We start from the raw sequence: 13,264 nt of genomic DNA on the forward strand, positions 1-13,264 counted from the left end.
AGCAACAGCAAGAGTATCCCTCTGGTAGCTCAACCACGAAATCCCAACTGGATGGCCCCCCACGAGGGTCTGCCTCCAGGGGCAAATCAAGAATGGGCAACGTGGAAGTCTCTGAACAGACTCAGAAGTGGAGTGGGCAGATCAAAAGACAACCTGGCAAAATGGCACTACCTAGAAGAATCCTCCACCTTGTGCCACTGTGCAGCAGAGCAGACAACTCTGCATCTGTATGCTTGTCCACAATGTCCTATCTCATGTACAAAGGAAGAATTGTTTGAGGCTACAGAAATGCGGTCACTGTTGCCCATTTTTGGTCAAAATATATTTAGCCGCTTGTGCTCTTTCTATTTTTATCAGTTTTATACTAATTTATGCAATGCTTCTGATACGAAATAAATAAAAATCCGCCTTGTGGATTTACAGCACCAAAACCAGCAGTAAACAAGTAGACATTTCTAAAACTTATTTCCCTTTTTAAAAAGGGAGATTTTGCTTATGTTACACGCGAATATGTGATATGTATTTTAATTATGTTGTGGTCTATCTGTCTGTTTTAACCATGTTGTACCCTGTCTTGAGCCGCAAGGAAAGGAGGGTAAGAAATAAATTGATGATGGTGATGATGGAGGTGGGATTTCTCACTTATGACTCCCTTCCAACATTTTTCCAAATGTATCCCCCATTTGAAATAAACCTGCAAGGGTAGCCTACTTACCCTACTTTTACAGAAAAAATACATTTTACTTTTTATGACAATTTATTTAAAAAATCAACCAATTTAATTCACATTATTATTATTATTATTATTATTATTATTATTTATACCCCGTTTTATTTCTCCCGAAGGAGACTTAAAGTGGGACCCAAGGCAGTTCACAGATAAAATGAGTTAAAACATTACAATTTTTAAAACAGTATAAAATTATTTTTAAAAGATACAAAAGTTAGAATCATTAAAAAGAGAGAATGCACCCCAATTTCCCCCCTGAGAGATATTACAATAGTCTTGCTTATCCAACCTTCGTTTATCCAATGTTCTGTATTATCTAATGCAGTCTGCCTCCCGCCTTGATCCACAGCTGTTTCTCTAGGCATCAACACGCAGCAGGCCAACACACCCAACAGCAACATAAGTGCAACCACACTCCCAAACAAGAGGCAGACGTGTTGTAAAACATGATGTTTTTGTGCTTAATTTGTAAAATCATAATGTAATTTGACATTTAATTGGCTTTTCCTTAATTCCTCCTTATTAGCAACATTTTTGCTTATCCAATGTTCTGCTGGCTCATTTATTTTGGATAAGTGAGATTCTACTGTACACATTAAAAGCCTGCTTGAAGAGAAATGTGCTTGTCTGCTAGTAAAAGGAAAATCTAGTCACAATTTGTCCTTTTGGTGCAGTGGGAGATCTCTCCTTCTTCTCCCCTCCCTGCAATCTTTTGCTGCCTACCATTGCCTCTGCCCGTTTTCCTAGTAGTGCTTTCAGCTATCTGCCCTGCCTTCATTTCACTGTACTCAGTTCAATGTACTCCAGCTGCCACTGGACAAAATTTTCATTAAAAGCGGTGTTTATTTATTTATTTATTTACTACGTTTATATCCCGCCCTTCTCACCCCGAAGGGGACTCAGAGCGGCTTACAAATTAAATTTACATACAATATTATATTATTAGCATAGCACAATACTGGCAATAAATTACTATATTGTACTATATCAATATATTGTAATATTATTAGTAATATTGCATGTAAAATATAATATATAATTAATATTATATTGTATTATTAGTATTATATTGTATTATAATAAAATATTATGAATATTATATGTATATACAATATGTTATATTATTATATATTATTGTATCTCTCTCTCTCTCTCTCTAGCATAGCATAGCATGATTACAGGGTTTCTCATCACTTTCAGTACGGGCAGCATATGTTGCACATGAATGCACAACAAGGCAACTTGGTGTCCAGCACGGCTATTTGGAGAAAGACTCTAGCCAATGGTAGATCTGTTTCCCTGGCCTTCTCTACACATGGAAATTTAATGTGCCAAGCTGTTTATGGGACTTACTCTCTAATTTTTTTCTCAGAACCATCTCTTCCTGGATCATAGACTCCTTTCGGCAAATGCTGTATAAGACCTATCCGTTGGGCTATCCTAATTTGTTCCTCTTCCGTGAGTTGGGTCGCTAGCCGGGTCTGGCTGGGAGTCGGGTGGTAAACTGGAACTGGAACTTGTTCCTAAAATTAAAAAAGATACAGAGAAGGAAAACAAATTTTCTTTTAGTTTCAAGGTCAGGGTAGAGAGAAAGTTGGAAGTGATATATTCCTTATTTTTTTCTGGCAAAAAAAAAATCTTTCATATGACACTTCCTCTTCTGACAGCTTTATGGATTAATTATAAAGAATAGAATAATAGAATAAATAGCCATGCCAGCTTCACTGGGAAGCTGGCACAAGTCTATTCTAAGCTGTTTTCTGCAAAGAACATTTAATTTTTGTCTCCAGGAGTTCTCTACGGATTAGTTAAACAGATGTACAAACTTGACAGGAAAACTGACAAATTAGGCTTACATGCTTTGGCTAATTGGCTGATTTGCAGTCTGCCAACAAGGAGAAGGTGATGGGTTTCAACTTGTAGTTTATGAAGCATAAAGCATGAAAAGGGGACGGATTTCATTTACTTTTTATACAGTAAAAGTAGTAGTTTGGGGAAGGTCTGCATGGTGCAGTGATCGACACATGGACTAGGCCTCTGGAGAACAGGTTTGAATTCCCACTCTGCTATGGAAGCCCACCTTAGACAAGTCATGCTCTCTCGGCCCAAAGGTAAATCCCCTCTGAACAAATCTTGCCAAGAAAACTCGGTGATAGGGTTGTCTTAGGATTGTCATAAGTCAGAAGCAGAGACACACATCATCAACAAGGATCTCATCCCATGAGCGGGGGGAAAGCAGGGAGGTCTGTTTTCTGGGATGACCAGTCATCCCACATCCTTTCCATCCTTCCCTGTCTTTTGCCGTTTGAAGTCGGGTAGCACTCAACTTCTGAAAACACATTCTGGGCTTCGTTTCTATGCACTGCGGAAATGGAGTTGCATGGAGTACCACTGGAAGTGCCCTTACGTCATGTGATGGCCTCCATGGGAGTTTGTTTCTGAAGAGCATGGAAATAGCCCAGGCTGCGTGGGATAAGATCCCATGTGTTTGACTGGGAGGGGGGGAGTCAGAAATGAAATGCTAACTGGCCAAACTCAAGTTGTTTTTATTTGGGAACACAAAGACAATGACAGGAATTTCTTCCAATGTATTCGGGGTGATGAATTCACTCCAAGTTTTGCCCAAACTTTAATGGAGTCAAACTGGATTCACTGTCCCAATGACATAGAAACCACCAGCAGCTGCTACATATACACATACAGATAAAATACTTATCAAACATCTCATCTCAAAAGTTCAAATTTTATTACAAGCATAAAAGCTAGATGCTCACTTATGATTGCAATTGTAATCTCACTAGGTACAGTTTCCCTGATTTTCTCCAAAAACTTTGCCCCAAGATACCCTTCTAGACCAGTAGTTCTCAACCTGGGGTCCCCAGATGTTTTTGGGCCTCCAACTCCCAGAAATCCTAACAGCTGGTAAACTGGCTGGGATTTCAGGAAGTTGGAAGCCAAAAACATCTGGTGACCCCAGGTTGAGAACCACTGGTCTAGACAATATTTAAACCTGTGGTTCTCAAGCTTTGGTCCTCTTCAGATATTTTAGACTTCAGTTCCCACAATTCCTAACAGCTGGTAAACTGGCTGAGATTTCTGGGAGTTGAAGTCCAAAACACCCAGGGGACCAAAGGTTGGGAACCACTAGTCTAAACAGAAGAATCAGGCTGTTTTAGGAAGATAACTGAAACAGCCATGTAATGCTAGAATCACGATATCAAGTAATTTTTATTGTTGTTCATTCATGTCAAATGCAAAAAACACCACTAAATCCACTTAAAACTTCCAAGCAGGACTATTTTTTAAAAAACTAGATACCAATAGGCTGGCATTCTTATTTCATTTCAGTAATGTTTTTCTACTCCAAACAAGGACCAGATGGATAGAGGAGAGATGCCAGATGGACATCTATTAATCTAAAGAAGAAGGGGCTTACAGGCTTCCCCATTTTGTTCCTGACTATATGTCTTTCAGTTCCCATCCAGAAGTGCTCACAATTTAGTGTGTGTGATTCAGACAGGGGGTTCTTAATATCTTGACATAATTTCACAATCTGGCATCTTTACCAGTGGAAGAAACAAAATTGAAAGAATAAGGAAATTCACCAAAAAGACACGAACTTTGATGCAATAAGAGACTTAGGCAATTTAATTTTGGATGACAATTTCCAAATTCTCCAAGGCTAATGGAAACTGTAGTAAAAAAAATTGTAGCTTCTTAAAGTTCCTTTTCAAATTCAGCGGAGATCAGGAAACAGGAAAAAAACTCCACTAGGAGGAACTATATTGTATCTCCTTTCTTATCCCATCCTTTCTAAAAAACACCTTTTAACAGTGCGGCTCCTCCCCCAAACATGGCAAGGTAAGCATACACTAAAGACAACAGATCCTGTCTGATCTTAGAATCTAGGTAGGGTCAGCTCTAGTTAGTACTTGCATGGGAGGCAGCCAACAACTCTACAAAATTCATGCGGTGCCTGAAGTTGAAAGGTGACATGAAGACACATACACACATCAACTTTATGTACACACACAGTATGGAGACACAGACTTAAGGCATTCTTGGGAGGGGGTTCTTTGGAGCCCCGATGTTGTAGCTCAGTCTGAGTTGGAACCAGAGCCAGATGTTGGACCCATCCAAGACTTTGAATCTCGGCCTGTAATTCAGCTACGTTTAGCTGAATTGGGTTTCTACAGAGGATTCTGAAACCAAAGAGGAGCAGTCAAGGTCAGTTCAAAGACCAGATGGCTATGTTACCACGGAGGAGGCTGATGATTTTGACAGAAGGGGGATGTTTACCCAAAAAAGGAGCAGGAGGGAGTATCGGAGAAGAAGCCATGGTTCAGAAACAGCTAATGAGCAACTTTCCCTTGAGACGGATGGCTCTCCCTAGTTTTCACTAGGAATGTTAGCCTTGAAATCTTTTCAAATACTTCTTGCTTTCTCTGCTCAGCAGAGGTGTCAACTTTGCTATTCAAGAGAAAAAAACCTCTGTTTTTGAGCTCTTGTTTCTGTGATTTTCCAGCCAAGATTTTGCCTTGTGGATTCCAAGTATCTCTTGCCTTGTTATACCTTGTTTCCAGTTGGACCTTGCTGATTCCTGGCTGTGTGGATTACAGTTCCTTGGATTACTTTGAGTTTGGTTCTTGTTCCTTGTGGCTTCCTTATGTGTCCTGCTTGGAAAGTGAACTTTATGTAGACTATTCCTGATACTTTGCGGGACTAAGCACAGTTCCAGGTTAGATTATAACCTTGAGAGACTTTATTGGACTACTCTTTAGGTTAGATAAGTATATTGCTTGGTGGTTCATCCACTCGATTGACTTTGAACTTTATTTGCTTGTGCTTGCTTATATTCTACAATAAACAGCTTGATTGCTTATATTCTGGGCTCTAGTGTGGTTTTCAAGGTGCCTATGCAGCCTTGGGGTGTGACACCCGATGGATGACATCATTGAGTGTGCCCAACTATAAGAACATAGTTGGTCTCTTCTCCACTGCCACCTGATCCCCCACCAGCCAGAGAATGGCCATATTGAGGTGAAAGGTGGGCTTTGGTGGGAAGTTCAATCATTGTGTGAGGTCGGCAGAGAAATGCAACCTCCACAACTAACAAAAGAATGACTTAACACAAGCATAAATCGGAGGAATTTCTGGGTAAACACGAACGTGATACCAGCCCACATTTTTATACTGGATAAGTTGTAATTACAGCAATTATAAGGTCTGGTTTAAGAGCAAAAGGCTGGGTGGGTGGGCAATGCTTGATTACATTAGACATGGAGCTATTTACCCTATCATCTACTATGCCAGAAATGGCACTGTAGCCTGACTGGAGGAAAAAATATAAGATGGAAGAAAGGGTTCAGCTGTGCTCACCATGTTGGCTTTTTTGCCCAATGAATACCAAGTGCTGTATGTTATATTTTAGAGGAAAGAACTGGCAGGCACACCTCTATGCACTCCTTCCCTAAGACAACCACAGGCAATTCATGGAGTTGTCCTAAGTCAACAGGTGACTTGAAGGCGCACTCACACATTTCCCAGGCAAAGAGAAGCAGGAATGTTCTAGCACAAAGGGTGGGGAACCTAGGCCTTCCTAATGTTGGACTGCAGTTACCATTAGCTAAGGTCAGTATACACAATGGTGAACAAAGCATCCTTGACTACACTGACTAGAGCTATGAGGGTTGCAATCTAACATATGGAAAGTCATAGTTTCTCTTTTTCAGTCTGCTGGAATAGGTTACAGGTTCATCCTCAGTCACTGGGAAATTCTGTTTTCTGAAAACCTTCCCAGTGGAAGTCGGCCAATATACAATCGTAATGCACTGTAGACAATGCTAAGCCACCTGGGCCAATAGTCTGATTCGGTATAAAAGACTGATCTTTCCCCAGCTTTCAAATGCAAACCATTTTCATTTATGTACTGCATGACTAACAATTCCCTAATACTCTGAAAACAGGTCAATGGTAGCTCGGGAACTCATAATCCCAGGATAAAGATTATCTGAAGATTACTCAATATAATAAATTGATATAAATTTCTGAATGTTTTTTAAAAATATATTTTCACAAAACTATTCAAAGAGCTTTAGCTAGTAATTAAAAAAAGAAGCCATAACCAAAACAAGTTACTAATTTCTATGTTTTTTTTTGAAGTTTAATTTAATATTTGCTATGACATATATTGTGCTCAACTTATATCTACATCTATGCTTATAGCTACATCTATGCTCTGAAATGAATCAAACTAATTTCCAGCAGGACATATTTCAATTTCAGAAGCAAATTTGTTACTAATAGTGCTCTTATGGATTAATTCTTGAGACCTACTATGCCACAAATATTTGCTTTAAATGGAATATATTGACTGTTAGGCTATAATAAACCATGAGCACAGTTCAACACAGACTTAAGTGTACTTAGAGCCAATGAAAAGTAATAGGTTCAAGGGTACAGTTCTGTGCTGGATTATGGCCAACTATGATTTTATGCTCTTTCAAATATTTAGAAGCTGAATGGTAGATACTTGCATTACCTGAATGGTCTATGAACCTGTGATGAGTTGTAGTACAGAAAAAGGGAAGCGGAAGAGCATAAGTCAGATACTTGATCACGCTAAAGGTATATTATAAAGGTATATTGAATCATTAATCAGTGCAGCTCCTCAGATGGTTCACATCCCCTATCAGGTGTGGTAAGTTCACAGCAAAACAAAGCACATGCCTATGGGAAGCGCACAAGCAGAACAGCAATAAAACAGTGGTCTCCCAGCTGTGCTCCCCCAAAGCAGGTGTTCAGAAATACACTATTGTGTACCCACCATACTGTTGTTGCTACTTACCTTCATGTCAACTTTGACTTATAACAACCCAGTCTTAGGGAATTTTGCCATTAATTCAAAGAAGATTTGCCACTGCCTTCCTCTGAAGCTAACAGAATATCACTTTCTCAAAAAGAAGATTCCAAAATTAAGTAAAGATCTTAACCCAGTCCAACACTCTAATCCCAATATTATGCAGTTTGACACCACTTTAACTGCCATGGCTCAATGTATGGAATCCCGAGAGTTGTAGTTTGATGAAGTACCAGAACTATTTCCCAAAGAACATTAAAGGCTTTACAAAATGACAAAAATTAATTGTGCCATGGGAATTAATTGCATTTGATTGACTGTGTTGATGCACCCTATGTCACATTGGCATCTCATATCCTTCATAATCACTGACCATTGGCTATCAAGCACTTCTGCTAAGGTAAACACGTCTTCCTAAACTTGGAATATAAATTTTGATAGCAGGAAGTCCCTTCTAGGCCCCCTTTGGTCAACAAAGCCTCATCTCAAAAAAGAAAGAACCCTAAATTTGTTTTTTTCTTAAAGATTTAGTGTTTCTCAGGACCTAAATTAGGCTCCGGTGACTATGCTGGGAACAAAATGTCTTAAACCTAGCCAACAATAATCTAGTGGCCCTGATCATATCTCTAACTTTACAAAAAATGTATTGTGCACAACATGAATTCTGTAGCGCAGTAGGGGGTTCTTATAAAACATCTAATTAACCTGTTTCCCATTATTTTTCATGCATCTTGGCTCCATGTAGTGCTTAAAAAAAGTTGTTGGGGCAGTGTTTGAAAAATCTTGCTTGAAGTTTGCCCAAACTGAAAAGCACAGTTCCTTACAGTCAGTAACCATAATGTCCTACACCAGCAGTAGGCAACAGAAGACCATTTTCGCTTCTTGCATTTCAATGCAACCAAAAGGATATGCTATCACTTCCAACAGCCTGTTCAATTGATTTTGGAGTCTGTTTTGGAAAAGGATTAGAAGAGCAAACTGTTTTCTTCTTGCATGGTTTGGGTAAAGTTTGGGTGTCTTGTAGGCAAAAAAACCACCCCCAAATCAACCCAAAATATTTTGCAAAATTTGGGAGTAACTGGTGGATTTGATGGGCTTCTGGCGGGTCCCTCAGGCCACACCTAGGGATCTCAAGGGCCATACTTCACCCATCTGACCCTATACATCTAGTCAAAATAAACAACTATATAGCAATTTAGATAATTCCATTATCTAATTTCACCACAGACACGGTTGTATGCAAAATGTGCTGCAATAACAAAATTAAGAATTAATTTAATAGCTTGTTTATTAAGTCACTTATACATTCTTGAACGCAAAATGCCCACATTTTTCAGAGGACTGATTATGGAATTGGTTAGATTAACATTAAAAATTGATTCTAAAACATTTGTGTCCCTTTTCACTAAATGTTAAACAGGAATACTAAGTATTTCTTCACATTATGCAAAATATGGAGCAAGTCAAAGCTATTTAGACTGTGACCCTTACAGGGCCTTAATCCAGTTCCATGCAGTTAAATTACATTCTGAAACTGCATTATAGGGCGGTGTAGATGGGACCTTGACAAACATGATGAAATTTACTTCTAAGTAAACATGCACTGTGTGCTGTTATTGTTGGATGTCTTCAAGACATTTCTGATTTGCCATGACCCTTAAGGGAGATTTGTTCACAGGGTGGTTGCCTTTGCTCTCTTCTGATGATGAGAGAGTGGGAACAACCTTACACAATTTTTGAAGAAGCACAATCATTTGCACAACCGTTTTTATGTTAGTGTAATGCCCCAACAAGATTTCACCCATTGTTTCAATCCTAAAGTAGGAAAGCTGCTTGAAAATAATGAAGTCTACACTATCTGTATTCTTATTTTCATAACATGCATAGCTATAGCATGTTGAATGTAAAAAACCCTAATATAGAAAAATCAAATAGATTGTTCATTTTTTCCATTTAAGAATACTTAAAACAGCATAGAACAGATTAAAGAGAGGAAAAATAGTTTTGATGAAACATAGAGCTTCTTGTTATAAGCAACTGGTTTTTTCGCATCAATTATTGCACAGCAGGTCCCCCTCATGCTAGGATAATCTCCCAGGGTGTGTTTTAGCCAGATGAGTTTCCACCCTCCATTGCTCATCAGTTCAGCTCGTCACTTGGTTCCTGTCCCTACCAGGTGTGATAAATTTCATTTTATCTGGCACTGGTCCCATGTCAAGCCTCATTGGAAAAGCACATTCTGCTACTTATTTAATAATCAAATCTCCAAGATGCTCCACATGGGCAACCCCAGCTTGTGCCTCTTTAATGAGGCAAGATCTTTTGTGAGAAATATATATACATGTGCCAGGAAATGGAGTTCAAACAGTGATAGACTTCAAAATGTGGCGCGGTGTATCAGAAGCAATTGCATGAACAGAGATTCGTGTCTGAATGTATTCTTAGTACAAGTTGACATCCAAGCTACAAATAGGTTCTTATAACCACATCTAGTCCTTAGCTCTTATCATACAACAAGTCAAGAACCTCCTTCACTTTACCTACTTATGTTGATCCTGCATCCCCTAAGTACTTTTTAGGGCCATCACTGGAATTAAATTTATCACCCCATCATTATGCTTAGCATTTCCTCTGCTATTTACACTTATACACACCCTACACATCTGTTGGTATAAATGTCTGTCCACAAGTGCCTTACTTCATGCATTCAATGACGTAGACTGAATCTACCGTAGCTTATTCTACAAACTCATCACACTTGAGCATTTTCTCACTTGGATCCACTTTAAATGCTGTGACTGCCTCCTGCAGAATTCTGGGGGTTGTAGTTTAAGAAGGGTCCTTTAAGCTGCTCATCCAGAGAATCCATGGACCTCCCTAAACTACAAGCCCAACAATTCTGCAGGGGGTAGTCACAGCATTTAAAGCCGTGGTTCTCAGCCTGTGGGTCCCCAGATGTTTTAGCCTTCAACTCCCAGAAATCCTAACAGCTGGTAAACTGGCTGGGATTTCTGGGAGTTGTAGGCTAAAACACCTGGGGACCCACAGGTTGACAACCACTGATTTAAAGTGGCTTGAAATGGAAAAATGCCCAGATATGATGCTACACTTTCCCTTTGCACACTGACATGGCTATGTCTCTAAATGCTCTCACAGTCTAGATTTGTTTTGACATAGAGAACAAGGCTATGAAATCTGTGGTCCCCAGAAATTGTTGAATGCAAATACCCGTCAGCCCTAGCCAGTTTGGCCAACAATGAGGTATGATGGCAACAGTATTTCATTAATAATTGGAGAGCTCAAGTTTGCCTCCAAGCACTGCAGAAGAACAGAAGGGGAATTGTAATTATCAAAAACTTTTTATTTTAATCCATCATGTCACACACATTACTGTTAAAAAACACCTCCATAACAAAAAAACCAAAAAAAACTAGATTGAGAAAGTGATATATCTCCATTGGTAAAAGCAGAGAAGATGCATGGCCTGCTCCCAAGGCGCCAAAACTGCAAAAATAATTAATTCCCCAAAGAGAAATTGAAAATACTATGGAAATTGATATGATGCTGCTTAATCTTCTTTCTGCCATTCCAGCAACATTTCTATTAAGGTTTGTTCATGTTTCTATCATCACTTTTATTTAAAGTGCATTCGTATAGATTCCTTTGGACAGACCATTTCACCATCTTGCATATTAATAGTAAGTAAGGTAAGGTTTTCCCCCAACATTAAGTCTAGTCGTCTCCGACTCTGGGGGTTGGTGCTCATCTCCACTTCTACGTCGAATTGCCGGCGTTGATCATAGACGCCTCCGAGGTCTGCCAACCTAGCAGTTCGATAACATTGAAATGTGAGTAGATCAATAGGTACCACTTCGGTAGGAAGGTAACACCGCTCCATGACTGCATGGAATGCTGTTACCTTCCCGCCGAAGTGGTACTTATAGATCTACTCACATTTCGATGTTATTGAGTTGCTAGGTTAGCAGATTTTGGAGGCGTCTACAAACAATGCTGACTACTCAGCTTAGAAATGGAGATGAGCACCAACCCACATGTTTTCAAACTGCAAGGTTGGCAGAAGCTGGAGCTAACAGTGGGAGCTCAACCCCCTTCCCGGATTCGAACCGCCGACATTTCGGTCAGCAAATTCAGCAGCTCCGTGGTTTAACCTGTTGCGCCACAAGGGGCTCCAATAGTAGATCAGTATAAATTTCTTATTGGATGAAGAAAGCCACTGGTGTTAGAAGGGTCTTGCCAAGACTATATATCAGGCATGGGCAAACTTGGGCCCTCCAGGCATTTGGGATTTCAGTTTCCACAATTCCTAACAGCCATATATTCTGCAACAGAACAAGTACTAGCTTGTTGTTGCTGCTGCTGCTATTGTGTTGTGTGTCTTTAAGTCATTTCTGACTTACGGCAACTCTGAGGTCAATCTAGCTTGGAGTATTTTTTTGGAAATACTTGTTCAGAAATTTGCCACTGGCTTTCTCAGAGACTGCCTTGCCCAAGCTCACCCAATGGGTTTTCATGGCCAAGCAGGGATTGGGATCCTGGTCACCAAGGTACTAGTCTAACATCCAAACCATTATTTATTTATTTTATTTTATTACAATATTTATATCCCACCTTTCTCACCCAACAGGGGACTCAGGGCAGCTTACAATAAAACACACATATAAAAATTGTACAATACACTATAAAACAGTTACATCGGACATTACGCCAAGTGAGAAAATGCTCAAGTGTGATGAGTTTGTAGAATAAGCTACGGTAGATTCAGTCTACGTCATTGAATGCATGAAGTAAGTAATGGCTACCTGGGCCTTAGGTGATAAATAAATCTGCATATGAAACAACAGCATGCAAATGCCTCCATCCACTACATCTGTTTGTCTTTTTTCAGCAATCGATGCTATCAGAATGACTGCTCCTGTTGTAGCAGTGAACTTGATTAAAGAAAATAAGTTAGTTAATAATGGTCTAAACAAGGTCTGCTTCCTCTCAAGATAATTTTCCCAATATACTGGAGAAACAGAGCATTCCTGATATTCAACACAGTTTGAAATACTGTAGGCTGTTGTTATGAAATAAATAGCTTGGCAACACATTGAAAAACACTGCTGTAGACCCCATTTTGAAAATGTTGGATAAAATGTGTTTGCGCCAACATACTAAATGAGAGGGATGCCATAGACTCCTGTATCTGATTATTTAAGACTTGTCCCTGCAAACAGTGACTGTGCATGTTCAAATCCTTGGGCATAAAGCCAAGCGTGATTTCGTTCCCAGCTTAGCCACCTCCAATACAGGGGAAACGTTTGCACTAAGGACACATGCAGGAAACAAAAGTATGTTTGCTGAGGATAGATGGTAAAGTATAAAAGGGGAAAAAAACTTCAAAGAAAGTTTGTTTCTTAAAGTTTTGATTTTTTATTTGTAAAATCTTTTTATTTTCAGATTGTTCAAGCTCAAGGAAACTTTGATCCACTTGTATTCGCTACCAAGAAACAAGCGAAGAATAGTTGTTAATAACAAGAACATTAAATTCCAGGTTTAGATATCAGGTACCTTTTTTCACCCAAGCTTTGCCAGATTATTTTTTGCTTATCAAAGATTTTGCTGTGTTTTTTGCATTTTGCTTTATTTTTTACATCTACACCTATTTATTTTAC

General features: G+C 39.2%; 1 protein-coding gene across 1 annotated transcript in view; it reads right to left on the reverse strand.

Moving 5' to 3' along the window:
- Nucleotides 1-13,264, reverse strand: part of rnf11 (ring finger protein 11) — a 36,374-nt gene that overhangs the window by 2,972 nt on the left and 20,138 nt on the right. Inside the window, exon 2 of the mRNA XM_003220317.4 lies at nt 2,084-2,253. Within this exon, the coding sequence (XP_003220365.1) occupies nt 2,084-2,253 (170 nt within the window). The remainder of the gene's footprint in view (nt 1-2,083; nt 2,254-13,264) is intronic.

Source organism: Anolis carolinensis, chromosome 4 (genome assembly GCF_035594765.1).
Source record: "Anolis carolinensis isolate JA03-04 chromosome 4, rAnoCar3.1.pri, whole genome shotgun sequence".
Classification (NCBI taxonomy): domain Eukaryota; kingdom Metazoa; phylum Chordata; class Lepidosauria; order Squamata; family Dactyloidae; genus Anolis; species Anolis carolinensis.